Here is an 18,264-nt window from a genome sequence, read left to right as displayed (position 1 = left end):
TATAAAACGGATAATGTGTGTGACTGTCCAATGGCGTTTTCCATTATATCGAGAAAAGGGGGGGGGGGACTCACAAGCTGGTGCTGCCGCTGGACGAGTTGGGGAAAATTTGCTACGTCTTCTGGAGCTCCTCTGAACAGTGGCGTCTCCAGCTTTCATATTTGGGGGGGCAGGGACAAAAGTAGGGGGGCCAACTATAAAATGCAATTATATATACCGTATTTATCGGGGTATTGCGCGCTCCGGCGTATAGCGCACACCCCTAAAGTGGACCCGCATTCCTGTAAAAAAAAAAAAAAAAAACATTTTAGTACTTACAGTTTTGGTGTCTTGCGCGGCGGCCTCGTCGGGTCCGTCTGCGGCTTCGGTGATGTCCTCCTCGTCGGGTCCGGCGTCCTTCTGTGGTGTCATCCCCGCGCCTGCGCCGGCATATACCGAGCGCAGTATAGTCGGGCAGGCTCGGCTTCTCTCGCGGTCACGTCCTGTGCGTCCAGGACGTGACCACGAGAGGAGCCGTGCCTGCCCGAGTTTACTGCGCTCGGTATATGCCGGCGCAGTGATTCAAACTCGGCACGGGTATTGGCGTATATCACGCACCCACGATTTTTGCCCTGAATTTCAGGGCAAAAAAAGTTTGCGGATAAATACGGTGTGTGTGTGTATGTATGTATGTATGTATATATATATATATATATACACACACACACAGGGGCCCTTTACTACGATCCCACAACGGGCCCTTTCACATGTTCTGCAGTGAGCTCCCTTCCTACTATACTGGGGCCCCCCAGGGTGGCAGAAAACAAGAGATATACGTCACCAGCACACCAAGAAAATATAAGGGTCCAAAGCAGTGGGAGAACTATCAGGGTTGCAAAGGTTGTCTTGCCACCAGGCCCTGGTGTTCTGCCACTGTGGGGTTTCCCCAGCTGTCCTGCCCCTGCTATTGACATCGCTGGTCTGGCATCCATCTCCTTGGCAGCAGTCTATTAGGACCTATTGCTGGTGAAATTATGGGTGCATGCAGGGGGCAAGGCTGGCACTATTGGTTATAGAGAGCCGAGCCCCCAGCTGGTCACCTAGCAGCAGTAATGCAGGGGAAGGAGCAGATCGGGCGGCTGTGTGAGCGCTCGCATTATGCAGTGTCAGCGAGCAGAGGGAGGGGGGAAGAATCCCCAGCAGGAGCTGACTGGGGGGTGCTCTGCCTCTTAGGGCAACCCAAGCAAAATACAAAAAATGTATTTTTTTGGGGGGGCGGGCGGCATTGCCTCTGAACATGGGAAGATGCTGATCAGTAGTGTAATTTGTCCATCTGTAGCCGACCTAATTCCATAAAATTGAACTACATCCAAACAACCTGTAAAATAAGAGCTCATGCCATCATCTTTTTCTTTTCACAGGCAAAACATAAGCGTTTCCTGGGGCACTCCGCCCATGTGACCAACATCCGATTCACCAGCGGTGACCGCTACGTGGTTAGTGCAGGAGGAGACGACTGCAGGTAAGATTGACAGAAATAATAACAAGGACATGTTACCACCAAGTGTTAACGACCCCAAGCCTCTTTCTGAGATTTGTTGTTTACAAGTTAAAAACAATATTTTGTTTGCTAGAAAATTACTTTTTCTACCACCCTAGAGAATAAAATGGTAGTCGTTGCAATGCTTTTTGTCACATCGTATTTGTGCCGGCGGTCTTAAAATTGCACTTTTAATTAAAAAAAATGAGACAACAGTAAAGTTTGCCTAATTTTATTTTTTATATTTTGAAAGATAATGTTATGCCAAGTAAATGGATACCCAACATGTCGCGCTTCAAAATTGCACCGCTGCTATAAAAATGCATTGATTACTGTGAAAATGACAATTGCTGTTTAGGAGTTAACCACTATGGGGGTGCTGTAGGGGGGGGGGGATGTTAAGTGTGACCTAATGTGTGTTTCTAACTGTAGGGGGGGGTTTGGATGTGTGACGTCACTGATTGTCTTTCCCTATATCAGAAAACAGACAATCAATGCCACTGCAAAGAACAGGGAAGGTGTGTTTCGGACCAGGTCGTGCGCACCACCCACGGCTGGGCACTTAAAGGCGACGTGCCTGTGCCCAGCCATGCCATTCTGCCAACGTATATGTGCAGGAGGCGGTCTTAAACCACTTAAGGATTGCCTCCTGCACATATACGTCGGCAGAATGGCACAGCTGGGCACAGGCACGTATAGGTACATCCTCATTAAGAGGCCAGCCGTGGGTCGCGGGCGCCCGCGACCCACTCCGAAGCTCCGTGACCGCGGGACCCTATTGCCGCTGGAGTCCCGTGATCGGTCCCCGGAGCTGAAGAACGGAGAGAGCTGTGTGTAAACACAGCTTCCCCATTCTTCACTGTGGCGCCGTCATTGTGTTTCCCTATAAAAGGGAACACACAATCAATGATGTCACACCTACAGCCACACCCCCCCTACAGTTAGAACACAAATGAGGTCACACTTAACCACAAGGAGGTGCTGAAGGGGTTAACTCCCAAACAGCAATTGTCATTTTCACAGTAAACAATGCATTTTTTGCTGTGAAAATGACAATGGTGTCAAAATTGTCCGCCATAATGTCGCAGTCATGAGAGGGAAAAAAAAAAAAAAAAAAAAAACGCTGATAGTCGCCATTAGTAGTAAAAAAAAAAAAAAATAATTAATAATAATGCAATAAAACTATCCCCTATTTTGTAAACGCTATAACTTTTGCGCAAATCAATAAACGCTTATTGCGATTTTTTTTTTTTTTTAGAAAAATATGTAGAAGAATACGTATCGGCCTAAACTGAGGAAAAAAAAGTTTTTTTTGGGGGGATATTTATTATAGCAAAAAGTAAAAAAATATCGCTCTTCTTTTGCTTATAGCGCAAAAAATAAAAACCGCAGAGGTGATCAGTCCCTCGTATGACTTTAGCGTTCTGTCTAGTAAGATTTTCAGGTTCAGACGCACAATATTTTTTCCTAACCTGTCTTTTTCTCCTTTGCTTCAGCTTATTTGTATGGAAATGTGTCCACATGCCGCACTGAAAACAACGGAGCGCCTGCGCAATTGCCCGCCCAGAGTGTACGAGAGCCGTTCCTCTCTCTCTAAGCCTGCTGGGTAAGCCGAGCGGCTGTGGATCTGCAGAGCAGCCGCACTGAAGAGATCTAGGAGGCAAGATGGCATGAAGCGGACAGAGACAAGATGCGTGACGGGAGCCACGTTGTTGCAGAGAAAAAGCATGCATTACAGCCACGGGGGCCCCGTGTGGCTCTAAGATTGGAATGTTAAGCGGGCACCTCCTACCCTCTGCGTTGTTATGATCTCAGTGTACCAGTAAAAAGGGGGGACGACGGGTCTGACTACCAGCTGGACAGATGTGGAGAAGTTGTGTAAAATATATACCAGCATCATGGACATTTCTCTGAGGTCCATGTCGCAAAGGAGGAAGGCGATTCTGCCACTGGCACGGGCCGTACCACCAGGGGATGACCGACTCGCTCCATTAGCTGTGCCAGCCCCATGATACGGCTCACTTTAAGCGAGTGCCTTCCTTCCCTACACTCCCAAAGTCTGACATCTCCGGTCCTGTTTTTTTGCCTTGTTCGGTCCCTTCCACGCTGAGGTTGCCATATTGTATGTGCTGCTTGTTTCTTTATGAAGACGTTTATTCAGTCTGTGGAGCTGTGTATTTAACCTCTTCGCTGCTAGAAGGGGCCTGTAACTCATATTGGGGTTATTAGAGGGACTATGCGTGCATTTATTCCTGGAGACATAAATATAATTTCTTACAAGATATTTCCTTGTCACCTTGTGTATTTTATTTTTTGCATTTCAGAAGCCCAATTTTTTTTTATTATAAAGTCAGGTTTTACTTGCCAGCTGTGACTCATTAGGGAGATCTCCCTTCACTTCCTGTCTTTTAGACTCAACAGGAAGTGAGAGGAAATCTTTCAAATGCTAAAAGTTCCCTTCTTAAACCCTAAAATCATACTTTGCTTCAGTAGCTTCCCTTTTAATATTGTTAAAGTTCTGTGTGGAAAAAATATTTTACTTGCCTGGAACACCCTGTTGTAGAGCTGCACGATTCTGGGCAAAATGAGAATCACGATATTTTTTTTTGCTTAGAATAAAGAGCACGATTCTCATAAGTTTTTTTTTTTTTAATTCATTAACCACTTAATCACCGCCTGCAGTTGAAATACGGCTGCAAAGTGGTTGCTTAAAGCGGAGGTTCACCCATAGAGAACACATTTCCCCCTTAGATGGATGCTCGTTTTGTCTAGGGGAATTGGCTAGTTGTTTTAAAATATGAGCTGTACTTACCGTTTACGAGATGCATCTTCTCCGCCGCTTCCGGGTATGGGCTGCGGGACTGGGTGTTCCTATTTTGATTGACAGTCTTCCGAGAGGCTTCCGACGGTCGCATCCATCGCGTCACGATTTTCCGAAAGAAGCCGAACGTCGGTGCGCAGTATAGAGCTGCACCGACGTTCGGCTTCTTTCGGCTACTAGTGACGCGATGGATGCGACCGTCGGAAGACTGTCAATCAAGAAGGAACGCCCGCTCCCGAAGACCCATACCCGGAAGCGACGGAGAAGATGCATCTCAAAACCGGTAAGTACGGCTCATATTTTAAAACAACTAGCCGATTCCCCTAGACCAGGGATATGCAATTAGCGGACCTCCAGCTGTTGCAAAACTACAAGTCCCAGCATGCCTCGGCCTCTGGGTGTCATGCTTGTGGCTGTCAGAGTCTTGCTATGCCTCATGGGACTTGTAGTTCTGCAACAGCTGGAGGTCCGCTAATTGCATATCCCTGCCCTAGACCAAACGAGCAGGGATCTAAGGGGAAAAGAAAAAAAAAAAAAAAAAAAACATAATTGGGTGAACTCCCGCTTTAACTCTGGGAGGACGTCCTCCCAGAATCGGGCGCGCACACGGGAATGTCCGTGACCGGCGGTTTACCACGTGATGGCTCCGTCCAATGACGGAGCGATCACTTGTAAACAAACCGGCGTCATGTGATGACGCCGGTTCCTCCCTCCCCTCTCTGTACCGAACGGTACAGTGTGAGAGGAGAGGAGGGGGGGGGGGGGAGAGAGCAGATGCAGCACGAGTGCTGTGGGCTGGATCTGTAACACATGCAGTCACAGATACAGCCATCCATCCCTGCCCCATACTGTGCACTACCCTGAAATACCCCCACACTACCCTGAAATACCACCCCCACACTACAAACGTCGCCTATGGGGATTTTTAAGTAGCGAAGTTTGGCGCCATTCCACGAGCATGTGCAATTTGAAGGGTGACATGTTGGGTATCTATTTACTCGGTGTAACTTCATCTTTCACATTTATGCAAAAAGAATGAAGAGAAAATACTAAATTTGCAAAATTTTATAACAGAAACAACGGAAATTTTTTTTATTTATTTTTTTACAGAATTTACATCCTTTTTCTCTTATAGCGCAAAAAATAAAAAAACCCAACGGTGATTAAATACCATCAAAAGAAAGCTCTATGTGTGTGAAAAAAGGACGAAAATTTCATTTGGGTACAGTGTTGTATGACTGAGTAATTGTCATTCAAATTGTGAGCGCATCGAAAGCTGAAAATTGGTCTGGTTATTAAGGGGGTTTACGTGCCCAGTGATCAAGTGGTTAAAGTATATTTTTCCTAAAAAAATTGCATTTGCAAGACCGCTGCGCAAATACAGTGCGACATAAAATATTGCAACAACTGCCATTTTATTCTCTACTAAAATATCTATATAAATAATATAGGGCTGCAACTAGCGATTATTTTCATAATCGATTAATCGCATAATAGCCTTAACCACTTAAGACCCGGAACTTTAGGAAGGTAAAGGACCCGGCCAGTTTTTGCGATTCGGCACTGCGTCGCTTTAACTGACAATTGCGCGGTCGTGCGACGTGGCTCCCAAACAAAATTGGCGTCCTTTTTTCCCCACAAATAGAGCTTTCTTTTGGTGGTATTTGATCACCTCTGCGGTTTAAATTTTTTGCGCTATAAACAAAAATAGAGCGACAATTTTCTACAGGAGAGTCAGGACACTCTACGTTGCAGGTAGAGAAAGGAGCTGTGTGTTAGTGGATGTCCTGACTCTCCTGTAGTCCAAGGGAGGGGGCGAGCACGACACTCCACACCAGGGAGAAAGCCTCGCATTACTGTGTGGAGTTACAGACAGAAGAACAGGAAGTGAGGATTTCTCAGAAGAAAGAAGGACATTTAAATGCAAAATGGAAGGATGAGGTAAGTGAAGGAGGACGGCACTAAGGGAAAGGAAGATATTTAGGGAAAAAATGTTTTACCTTTACAACCCCTTTAAGGACTGGGGAGACATTGCTATATTTTGACTGTGACAAAAAAAAAAAGATTTATGACTGGAGCACCACTTTAAGCCCCGTACACACGGTCAGATTTTCTAACAGGAATTTTGTGATGGCGGGCTCTCGTCGGAAAATCCAACCGTTTGTACGCTCCATCGGACAATTGTTGTCGGATTTTCCACCAACAAATGTGGGATAGCACGCATTACAATATTCCGACAACAAATGTGTCTTGTTGGATTTTCCGATCGCGTGTCCACAAGTCCGTCTGAAAAAATCAAAAGCACAAACACGCATGCTCGCCATAACACAACATTAGCAGAAGTTGCCCAAAGGGTGGGGCTAAAGAGCTGAAAAACACACGTAGTTTTGTGTTTGTTGGCCGACCATTCTTTGCCATTTGTATGCAAGTCAAGTTCGCAGCCAACGCCCTTCAGACAAAAGTCCTACGCTTTGTCCATGGAAAATCCGATTGTGTGTATGAGGCTTCAGACTGGTTGGTGGAATAAAGTATAAATAGTTGATAGAATTAAACATATATTCATTAGTACTTTCAATAAAATCGATTTTACAAAAGGGAAAACATTTCATAAATCAAAGACTAGTCGACAAAAAGGGCACGGTACAGGGTTCAGGGTGCAAATTGCTGGTCTTGCTTTGGGTGCTGACAACCCACGCCATGAAAAATAATTTTATAGTCTTAGGGGTCCCCACAACTTGGGAAATTTTATCAAGGGGTCACGGCACTTGCAAGGTTGGGAACCCCGGCCCTAGAGCAGCCATTCTCCCATTTCCCTGATGCCACACCGGCTGCTTCAGCCCAACACTTTGATAAACAAGAGACATTCCCTGCGGGCGACGGAGACGCAGGAAGAACTGTACAGAAGCAGAGCTTAGAAATGAAAAATATTATATTTGTGCAAAAACCAAAAGCACGGCTTCTTGCAAAACAATTAAAATGTGTCAAGGTGATCATGTACACAAAGAGTTCATATAAAAGCAAATCACACCCCAAAAACCTTCACAGGTAACAAAGCCGAGTCTTGCTTTCTCAAATATAAATAAAAAAAAAAAAAAAAAAAAGGAACAAAATGTGACCATCGCAGTTCAGGACGGCTTTGCTGGTGGAGGGACAGCGGGCAAATCTCACAGCTTCCAGTGTGGAGGGGTCCTATAGTCCGGTAACATCAATCACTGCTGGAAGACGAGACAGAAATTCATAGCATTAGATGGCACTGGTTACACCAATAGATAAAAGTACTCACTCTCTTATATATATATATATACACACACACACACACACACACACACACATACATACAGGGAGTGCAGAATTATTAGGCAAATGAGTATTTTGACCACATCATCCTCTTTATGCATGTTTTCTTACTCCAAGCTGTATAGGCTCGAAAGCCTACTACCAATTAAGCATATTAGGTGATGTGCATCTCTGTAATGAGAAGGGGTGTGGTCTAATGACATCAACACCCTATATCAGGTGTGCATAATTATTAGGCAACTTCCTTTCCTTTGGCAAAATGGGTCAAAAGAAGGACTTGACAGGCTCAGAAAAGTCAAAAATAGTGAGATATCTTGCAGAGGGATGCAGCACTCTTAAAATGGCAAAGCTTCTGAAGCGTGATCATCGAACAATCAAGCGTTTCATTCAAAATAGTCAACAGGGTCGCAAGAAGCGTGTGGAAAAACCAAGGCGCAAAATAACTGCCCATGAACTGAGAAAAGTCAAGCGTGCAGCTGCCAAGATGCCACTTGCCACCAGTTTGGCCATATTTCAGAGCTGCAACATCACTGGAGTGCCCAAAAGCACAAGGTGTGCAATACTCAGAGACATGGCCAAGGTAAGAAAGGCTGAAAGACGACCACCACTGAACAAGACACACAAGCTGAAACGTCAAGACTGGGCCAAGAAATATCTCAAGACTGATTTTTCTAAGGTTTTATGGACTGATGAAATGAGAGTGAGTCTTGATGGGCCAGATGGATGGGCCCGTGGCTGGATTGGTAAAGGGCAGAGAGCTCCAGTCCGACTCAGACGCCAGCAAGGTGGAGGTGGAGTACTGGTTTGGGCTGGTATCAAAGATGAGCTTGTGGGGCCTTTTCGGGTTAAGGATGGAGTCAAGCTCAACTCCCAGTCCTACTGCCAGTTTCTGGAAGACACCTTCTTCAAGCAGTGGTACAGGAAGAAGTCATCCTTCAAGAAAAACATGATTTTCATGCAGGACAATGCTCCATCACACGCGTCCAAGTACTCCACAGCGTGGCTGGCAAGAAAGGGTATAAAAGAAGAAAAACGAATGACATGGCCTCCTTGTTCACCTGATCTGAACCCCATTGAGAACCTGTGGTCCATCATCAAATGTGAGATTTACAAGGAGGGAAAACAGTACACCTCTCTGAACAGTGTCTGGGAGGCTGCGGTTGCTGCTGCACGCAATGTTGATGGTGAACAGATCAAAACACTGACAGAATCCATGGATGGCAGGCTTTTGAGTGTCCTTGCAAAGAAAGGTGGCTATATTGGTCACTGATTTGTTTTTGTTTTGTTTTTGAATGTCAGAAATGTATATTTGTGAATGTTGAGATGTTATATTGGTTTCACTGGTAAAAATAAATAATTGAAATGGGTATATATTTTTTTTTTGTTAAGTTGCCTAATAATTCTGCACAGTAATAGTCACCTGCACACACAGATATCCCCCTAAAATAGCTAACACTAAAAACAAACTAAAAACTACTTCCAAAAATATTCAGCTTTGATATTAATGAGTTTTTTGGGTTCATTGAGAACATGGTTGTTGTTCAATAATAAAATTAATCCTCAAAAATACAACTTGCCTAATAATTCTGCACTATATATATATATATATATATATATATATATATATATATATATATATATATATATATATATATATATATATATATAGTACTGTGAAAAAGTATTTGCCCCCCTTCCTGATTTATTTTTTTTACGCGTTTCTCACACTTAAAGTGGGAGTTCACCCTAAAAAAAAAAAATTTAAGATTAGATTGAGGCTCATTTTGTGAAGGGGAATCGGGTAGTTTTTTTAAAATCGAAGCTGTACTTACCGTTTTAGAGAGCGATCTTCTCCGCCGCTTCCGGGTATGGTCTTCGGGACTGGGCGTTCCTATTTGATTGACAGGCTTCCGACGGTCGCATCTATCGCGTCACGAGTAGCCGAAAGAAGCCGAACGTTGGTGCGGCTCTATACGGCTCCTGCGCACCGACGTTCGGCTACTTTCGGAAAATCGTGACGCGATGTATGCGACCGTCGGAAGCCTGTCAATCAAATAGGAACGCCCAGTCCCGCAGCCCATACCCGGAAGCTGCAGAGAAGATCGCTCTCTAAAACGGTAAGTACAGCTTCGATTTAAAAAAACTACCCGATTCCCCTTCACAAAATGAGCCTCAATCTAATGTTATAAATTGTCATTTCCGGGTAAACCTCCACTTTAAATGATTCAAATCAAACAAATTTTTAATATTACACAAAAGATAAAAACGCAAGTAAATCCAAGATGCCGTTTTTAAATTATCATTTCATTTATTAACCACTTCAGCCCCTGAAGATTTGGATACCCAATGACCAGGCCACTTTTTGCGATTCCTAAGGCCCCTTTCACACTACTGCGACTTCAAAGTCGCGCGATTTTGTCACGATTTTATAAAGGTGTTAGGGGAAACACAACATCTTCCCGTTCTGTCTAGTGACACGGTCACTAATCATGTTCCCTGTCATCAGGAACAATGATGAGTGACGTGTCACAGCAAGCCACGCCCCCCTACAGTAAGAATTACTCCCTAGGGAACACTTTAACACCCCTACAGCGCCACCTAGTGGTTAACCACCCCTTCACGGCCAGTCACATTTACACAGTAACCAGTGCATTTTTAGAGCACTGATCGCTGTAAAAATGACAATGGTCCCAAAAATGTGTCAAAAGTGTCCGCCATAATGTTGCTGTCCCGATAAAAAAAAACGATGATCACCGATATTACTAGTAAAAAATTATATATATATATATATATATATATATATATATATATATATATATATATATATATATATATATATATATATATATATATATATATATATATATATATATATATATATATATATATATATATATTAATAAAAATGCCATACATCCATCCCCTTTTTTGGAGACGCTATAACTTTTCCGCAAACCATTTAATAAACGCTTCTTGCAATTTTTTTTACCAAAAATATGTAGAAGAATTTGTATCGGCCTAAACTAAGGAAAAAAAAGTTTTTATATATTTTTTGGGGATATTTATTATAGCAAAAAGAAAAAAAAAAACAAACATAGAATTTTTTTCAAAACTGTCGCTATATTTCTGTTTATAGCGCAAAAAAAACAAAAAAATGCAGAGGTGATCAAATACCACCAAAGGAAAGCTCTATTTGTGAAAAAAAAAACAAAAAAAAACACATCAATTTTGTTTGGGAGCCACGTCACACGACCGCGCAATTGTCAGTTAAAGCGACGCAGTGCCGAATCGCAAAAAGTTGCCTGGTCATTTAGCAACAAAATGGTCCGGGGCTTAAGTGGTTAATATAAAATTCCACATATTCAAACACTTATTTTTTTGGGAGATAAGGGCCTTACCTGGCTTGTGCACGTCTCCAGGTTAAGGCATGTCGGGGAGGAACAACGGTTTTGGGGTGGTAAAATTCACAGTCTACCCGCGTACAATGACTGCTGAATCTGCAGTGCTGTAATATGGAGAGAGACAAATGGATGACAATGGTGCAGCTAAGAGGTTTTCCTGCCATGCTGTGTTACTGGTACAGCCAAGCACATGACCCCGAGACAGAATTAGGACTTCTACTCTTACCTTGGGGTGAAAAAATGGGCACTCTGTGTTTTTGCATGAAGGAAAGAAACGGCACTGAACCTTTACGTGGCTCTTGGCAGTCGGTTCTGGGGGGGGAATGAAGAAAAACAAGCGGTTATTAGAGAATATGCAAACTTCACCTTGAAAAACAACCTGTTTAGTTTAAAATAAATGTTTTCTATTTCTACATAAAAATTTATAAGTATAGATAGATAAAAAAAATAAATAAAAGTATTATTATTATTATTATATTATTTAGCAACTTATTGCTACACTTAGAGGCGCCTCTCTTCTCTTTTATACCCTGTAAAAAAAAATGCTTTGATATACAAGTGCTTTGGATTACAAGCATGTTTCTGGAACAAATTATGCTCACAAACCAAAAGTTTTACTGTAGTTATGAGGAAAGGTTGCGAGTGCTGAACTTATTTTCTCTGAAGAGACGCTTTACAAATATTGTACTGGTGACCCCACAATAGAGATTTAACTTTTTTTGTGGAAGGGAGTTTAACAAGACACATGGCCACTCAACAAAAATTTGAAGAAAAGAGGTGTAACCTTAAACTATGTAGAGCAGGGATATGCAATTAGCGGACCTCCAGCTGTTATAAAACTACAAGTCCCATGAGGCATAGCGAGACTCTGACAATCGCAAGCATGACCACCAGAGGCAAAGCATGATGGGATTTGTAGTTTTGCAACAGCTGGAGGTCCGCTAATGGCATATCCCTGATGTAGAGGGTTCTTTACTGTAAGAGCGGCAAGGATGTGGAATTCCCTTCCACAGGCGGTGGTCTCAGCGAGAAGCATCAATGGTTAAAAAAAAAAAAAACTATTAGATAAGCACCTGAACGACCACAACATACAGAGATATACAATGCAATACCGACATATAAATCACACACATAGGTCGGACTTGAGTCTTTTTTTTAACCTCACCTACTATGCAACATAAATCCTACACCACTGAAAATACAAATATGAGTAAAACAAACAGTAATGCGGTTCCATTTCATTGCTTCCTGTAAGCTTGTACGGTACCTTGTTTTGTCGCAGGAGGTGGCTGTAACCGTCTGCTGGCGTGGGTGTAAGGACAGTCTGCTTTGGTACACTTGGCATCGAATTTGCAGTTGGGGTGAATGAAAAAGCATTTATCAGCAAAGCGGCACTTGGGGAAAGCCCTGAAATGAGAGCAAATGCAGCGCCAATGTGTCAGATCAGGAGCCAGACTTAAAATGACAACAAAAGACTGATAACAAAGACTGATCCCTTACAGGAGGACTAATATTTCATGTAAAAGTGTATTTGTAGTGCCTCAAAAGTCCTGCCTTCTGTATTTTTCAGCTGCAACAATGTGTGCGCACAATGGCGACTACAGTCAGCCATACTCAACAAGGACGGAAGAGAGCCATGACAGTGGGGTAGATTTACTCTGCATAGTAACCAATCTAGGGCTGCAATCAATGTTTATTTTCAGAATCGAATAGTTGGCCGATTATTGTTTCGATTCCTGCCCAGACCAATTTTCAGCGCTGATGCACTTTGAATGACAATTGCGCGATCATAAAACGATGTACCCAAATTACATTTTTATAACGTTTTACCCACAAATAGAGCTTTCTTTTGGTGGTATTTGATCACCTCTGCAGTTTTATTTTTTGTTTAAAAAAAATAAAATGTAAAAAGACAGATAAAAAATAAAAATAAAAAATGTGTATGTATGTATGTATGTATGTATGTATGTATATATATATATATATATATATATATATATATATATATTTTTTTTTATTATATAAAATTTTGCAAACAGGTAATTTTTCTCCTTCATTGATGTACGCTGATGAGGCTGCACTGATAGGCAACGATAAGGAGGCACTGAAAGGCAAAAGGCATTGGTAGGTGGCACTGAGAAGTGGCAGTGATGGGCACCACTTGTGGGCATCGATAGGTGGCAATGAAAGGTGGAACTTGTACATAGTGCACAGAGGAGGCAGAAATGCCTCTTCCTCTCCGGGAACGATGTCCCTTGCACATAAGCCGGTGATCGGCTATTTTTTCTCCTCACGCTGTCAGTGGGAGGAGAAACCGATCCTTTGTTTACATCACGTGATCAGCTGTCATTGGCTGACAGCTAATCATGTGGTAAGGGGTCGGGACCGGTGATCTGACGAGATGGTTCCTGTAAGGACTGCGCAGGCGCAATCCTTGCCGACGGAAATCTCTGAACCTCGGCCAGCGTGGAATTTGAGGAAAGTGGCCAGTCGGCCTCACGTCCTCCCTTCAATCGGCCTCCTGGCTCTTTTTTTAAAAAACCTCCAATCCACTGGGATGTTAAGGAATGAGCCTGAATGCCGGCCGAGGTTCAGAGAATTCCGTCGGCAAGGATTGCGCCTGCGCAGTCCTTACAGGAACCATCTCTATAGGGGAACCTTAACGGAAAGTCACCGGCACCTTACACGGATCTGTGATCACCCGAGTCTAAGCGACTTCGTGATTACAGCATGTGCGAGGGGGGGGGGGGGGGGACGTTTGACGGCCTCCTGGCAATTGGGGTCCGCGCTTTGGCCGTCATTCGGCTATAATGCGAACGCCAAGTGGTTAAAAAAAGTGGTATATAAATTTAGTCAATATGTAAAAGTAAATATCTCTATACACAGGGGTAAATATAAATAACCAATTATATGGTTAGGGAGTAAAATCTTTAATCCACTGAGTATAACAGACAGAAGAGATATACTGTACATCCACTTGCCGACCAGCCACGGCAGTTTCACTGCGGCAGCATTGAATGGCCGGGCGAAACGGCGTTATGTTACCACTAGGGGCGTGCGCAACCGCTGCTTGCCACCGGAGCCGATGTGAGTGGGCACTCAAATCGGCTCCGGTGGCGAGCAGCGGGTGGGCACGCCCCTAGTGGTAACATAACATAACGCGATTGCGGGTGCCCAGCGGTTATCGTGCCTGCCAGGCGGCAGGCACGATAACCGCCGGGCACCCGCGATCGCTCGTGACACAAGAACCGGGATCTGTGGGTAAGCACACATATCCTGTTTTTTTCCAGGGGAGAAATGACTGATCGTGTAGTGATAGAAAGTATGAACAGTGATCTGTCATTTCCCCTAGTAAGTCCCATCCAGGTCTTCTGCCCTGACAGACAAAACTGTGAGGTGGCAGAGATGGGTGACCCCAGAACTGGATGGGTAGAAATAAAAGTCCTTTGGCAGGAAAAAACAGCCCTGATATATGCATTTCATCTGTGTATTTCCCTGTCTGCCTGGAGTTCCTATAAATATAAACTCTTTCCAGCGTTTTACATTAGTTTAGAGCCAAGGTCCATGTATAGTCTCTACCCTCTCATCTGATCACTTACTTGCATACAGTAGTTGGGTGGTGATAGGCGCAGTGCTCTGCATTCTTGCAGGCTGGCCAATACTTGCAGCGCTCGTGGATCTTTGCCTTTCCAGGAACAGCAGCATCTGCGGTAAAAAGTATAAAAGGTCAGTAGTAATCTCCAACAGAAAAAGGCAACGACATTATACAAAGGCACAAAATTGTATAACATTTTGTGCCTTTTTTTAATGTATAGAGTTGATTAGTTATTCCTCTTGCTTGTAAAGCAGTGGCAATGATCATCTCTGACTCGTTTACCCTCTGCATTGCAGTGTTGCTACTGATTGTGCATTTTCCAAATAATAATAATAAAAAAAAAAATTATATATATTAGATTTCATAAAAACAGAAATTAGGTCATTATAGATATTCAAATGCCTAAAAGCAAAAAACTATTTTTGTTTTCCATCAAACGAGTATTTTATTAATAAAAATGGCAATTGTTTATAATGCAGCGCACACAGCAAACCATCTACTGTAATATGGATCTTTACATTGTTCTGTAAAGTGAAGCAATGATACAGATAATTAGCATGCACACTCTGGGGCAACACTGCACCTTAACAGAGGATACAGGCATTTCCATGGTCTCCAAACTGCGGTCCGAAGGTCAGATGTGGCCCGTTGCTTGCCTTTATCTGGCCCTTGGGGCAGGGTTCCTCTCACTTATACAAGACGCTATACCTCCCAACGACACCAAGGATGGGGGCGCTATACCTCCCACCGACATCAAGGATGGGGGCGCTATACCTCCCACCGACACCAAGGATGGGGGCGCTACTCCTCCCATCGACACCAAGGGTGGGGCGCTACTCCTCCCACCGACACCAACATCTGGCCCCCCCTAAAGTCTGAAGGACGGTAAACTTGCCCTTTGTTTAGAAAGTTTGGAGACCGCTGCTTTAGAAGCCAAGAAAGCTGCCATCTTAGCCTCTGTTTGATTTGCAGTTTTCCGTGGTGTCACACGTGTGATCAGCTATGACACCACCCATTTAATGGGTTTGGTTGAGCCGACATAATCACACCTGTAATAAGTATAGTGGGGTACACACTATGAGAAAAATCAGATGACCAGTCGTCTGTTTTTCCATGAAGGTATAAAATTGTAAGAAATTTATCGGACAAAGACAAATGTTCTTTCCTGTGTACAGTTCCTTTGTTTGTCGCCACCTTCTTAATGGTCGTTCTTTGCTTCCGATCATACTAATTTTTCTCTGCGATTACAGTACACGCCAAGCAAAAATGGGACATGGCTTTCACGTACAAAACAAATCTAGCTTGCACTTTTGTTTTGTGCAAATTTTGAATCAGCTGTGGAATGCACCATACTAACAATCAGATGATCGATCGTTCTTGGTACAGAATTTGTCTTCCGATTTTCTTGTAGCGTGTACCCAACTTATCATGCAAGGCATGCCCCAAATGTAACTGTTATATTGCCGTGGTTGGGGGAGAAAGAAGAAGAGGAGAAGAGAAGAGAAGAGAAGAGAAGAGAAGAGAAGAGAAGAGAAGAAAGAGAGAAGAAAGAGAGAAGAAAGAGAGAAGAAAGAGAGAAGAAAGAGAAAGCACAAAAATAATAATGGAAGAATTGGAGAAAAATAAAAATAAAGGAAAAAATTAAATAAAAAAAAAGGGGTTAAGATAGGGGGGAAAAAAAAAATGAATATTTTATATATACCGTCAGGGCCACCATCAGGGGGGTACAGGTATTACACCTTTTTTTTTCCATTACACCTGTAAGGGGCCCTAAAGCTGGGTAAGGGGCCCCAAAATTTGCGATGGCTGCCCTGTATACAGTATATACTCGAGTATAAGCCCCCGAACCCCCCCCCCCCCGGCTTATATACTAGAGTCACCTTTTTGCGTCTGATCTCCCAGATCAGCCGGTCGTAGGTCCCCTGGACCCGGAACTTGGCACACATGTAGCCCCACTCTTCCTCTACAAGTGTGCAAGGTTTGCTGTCTGGGGGACCTACGGCTGGGGAGCACCGATTTTTAAAGCCGGGCACCTCTTCCATAGACTCCCATGTTAAAAGTCAGTCTAGTCATGGGCACAGTGAGGCATTTACATGGACACAGTGAGGCAAAGTGAGGCATGCAAATGGACACCCTAGACTAATGCCGCGTACACACGATGTGAAAAATGTCATTAAAAACGATCGTGTGGGGGGCTCCAGAGCATTTTTCGCGATGTTAAAAACGGGCATTAAAAATTTAGAACATGATTTAAATTTTCGAATCGTTTACCGTTGTCGTTTTTAGCGTCGTAAAAAATGGTCGTGTGGGGGCTTTAACGACGTGAAAATAACACGCAAGCTCAGAAGCAGGTTATGAGACGGGAGCGCTCGTTCTGGTAAAACTAGCGTTCATAATGGAAATGGCACATTCATCACGCTGTAACAGACTGAAAAGCCTGAAGACTGAAAAGCGCGAATCAGCAAAAGCAGCCCCAAGGGTGGCGCCATCTGAATGGAAGTTTCCCTGTGTATAGCGCCGTTGTACGTCACCGCGCTTTGCTAGAGCATTTTTTTTTTAAGATCTTGTGTAGGTAAGGCCGGCTTAACAATAATCGGGTTGAAAAAAAACGTTGCTTTTTCTAGACCATTAAAAAATGGTCATGTGTACGCGGCATTATACTCGAGTCCATAAGTTTTCCCAGTTTTTTGTGGTAGAATTAGGTGCCTCAGCTTATATCCGGGTTGGCTTATACTCGAGTATATACGGTATATATAAAATATGTATGGAGAATGATAAGCTCTAAGCTCCTGATCACTTTTACATGCAGATGAAAATAGAAAAAAAAGAATCTGATTGGTTAGCTCGGTTAAATTCTCTATGCAGCTATAAAACACAGATTTGCATGCACAACTTCTACAGCAGCCGCACTATATATCCACACCACTGGACATGCGATATGGCATACCATTAGAAGTGCGCACATCCTGGGAATTCGGATGCATGAGAGGACTTTGCTCAGCCCTGCCAAGCAGGTTTTGAGGTTCAGCGTACAGACCTTCCTCTGTGTAGTCCATCGGCTCCACCTCCATCTCCATCTCTTCTTCAGAGTGGTAAGCACGGGGGCTCGGGACCCCATCCAGAGTCACAATAAACTTGGGACTTGCTGGCTTTTCAAAAATTGGATTCTCTCTAAAATGAAGAAAACAGGATTTTTTTATTGCTTAGATAATAAAACCAAAGTCTGACCATACATGGATCAAAATTTCGTCAGGTTCAGCAGGGATTGGCTGAATTTCGATACATATATGGGCCGGCTGGTTGTACAGAAGTCTCCTGAAGGACTCTGCTCTTTCCCCTATACCTCTCCTCTCCTAAAATACTCTCCTCTTCTGGAGGACTCTGCCCCTTCCCCCCCCCCCTATAGGACTCTGCCCCTTCCCCCCCCCCCCTATAGGACTCTGCCCCTTCCCCCCCCCCCCCTATAGGACTCTGCCCCTTCCCCCCCCCCCCCTATAGGACTCTGCCCCTTCCCCCCCCCCCCTATAGGACTCTGCCCCTTCTCCCCCCCTATAGGACTCTGCCCCTTCTCCCCCCCTATAGGACTCTGCCCCTTCCCCCCCCCCCCCTATAGGACTCTGCCCCTTCCCCC

The 18,264-nt window shown here is 43.8% G+C and overlaps 2 protein-coding genes across 7 annotated transcripts in view; one reads left to right on the top strand and one right to left on the bottom strand.

The window, feature by feature from the left end:
- EML5 (EMAP like 5) overlaps positions 1-3,803 on the top strand; it is a 183,841-nt gene extending 180,038 nt beyond the window's left edge. For all 4 annotated transcript variants that reach the window (XM_040333173.1, XM_040333172.1, XM_040333171.1 and 1 more), the window contains 2 exons: positions 1,401-1,501; positions 3,016-3,803. In XM_040333173.1, coding sequence (XP_040189107.1) covers positions 1,401-1,501; positions 3,016-3,052 — 138 coding nt within the window. In that variant the 3' untranslated portion in view covers positions 3,053-3,803. The remainder of the gene's footprint in view (positions 1-1,400; positions 1,502-3,015) is intronic.
- A 3,448-nt stretch (positions 3,804-7,251) lies between these two features.
- Positions 7,252-18,264, bottom strand: part of ZC3H14 (zinc finger CCCH-type containing 14) — a 41,776-nt gene continuing 30,763 nt past the window's right edge. The window contains exons 14-19 of one of the 3 annotated variants that reach the window (XM_040333791.1): positions 17,581-17,804; positions 14,638-14,743; positions 12,306-12,445; positions 11,265-11,350; positions 11,036-11,142; positions 7,252-7,555 (exon numbers count right to left, since the gene is read on the bottom strand). In XM_040333791.1, coding sequence (XP_040189725.1) covers positions 7,546-7,555; positions 11,036-11,142; positions 11,265-11,350; positions 12,306-12,445; positions 14,638-14,743; positions 17,581-17,804 — 673 coding nt within the window. In that variant the 3' untranslated portion in view covers positions 7,252-7,545. The remainder of the gene's footprint in view (positions 7,556-11,035; positions 11,143-11,264; positions 11,351-12,305; positions 12,446-14,637; positions 14,744-17,580; positions 17,805-18,264) is intronic. The other 2 variants (XM_040333792.1, XM_040333793.1) reach the window with 2 other exon arrangements.

This window comes from Rana temporaria, chromosome 13 (assembly GCF_905171775.1).
Source record: "Rana temporaria chromosome 13, aRanTem1.1, whole genome shotgun sequence".
In the NCBI taxonomy this organism is placed as follows: Eukaryota; Metazoa; Chordata; class Amphibia; order Anura; family Ranidae; genus Rana; species Rana temporaria.
The sequence above is the reverse complement of the archived record's forward strand: the minus strand, read 5'-3'. Positions and strand labels throughout refer to the sequence as shown.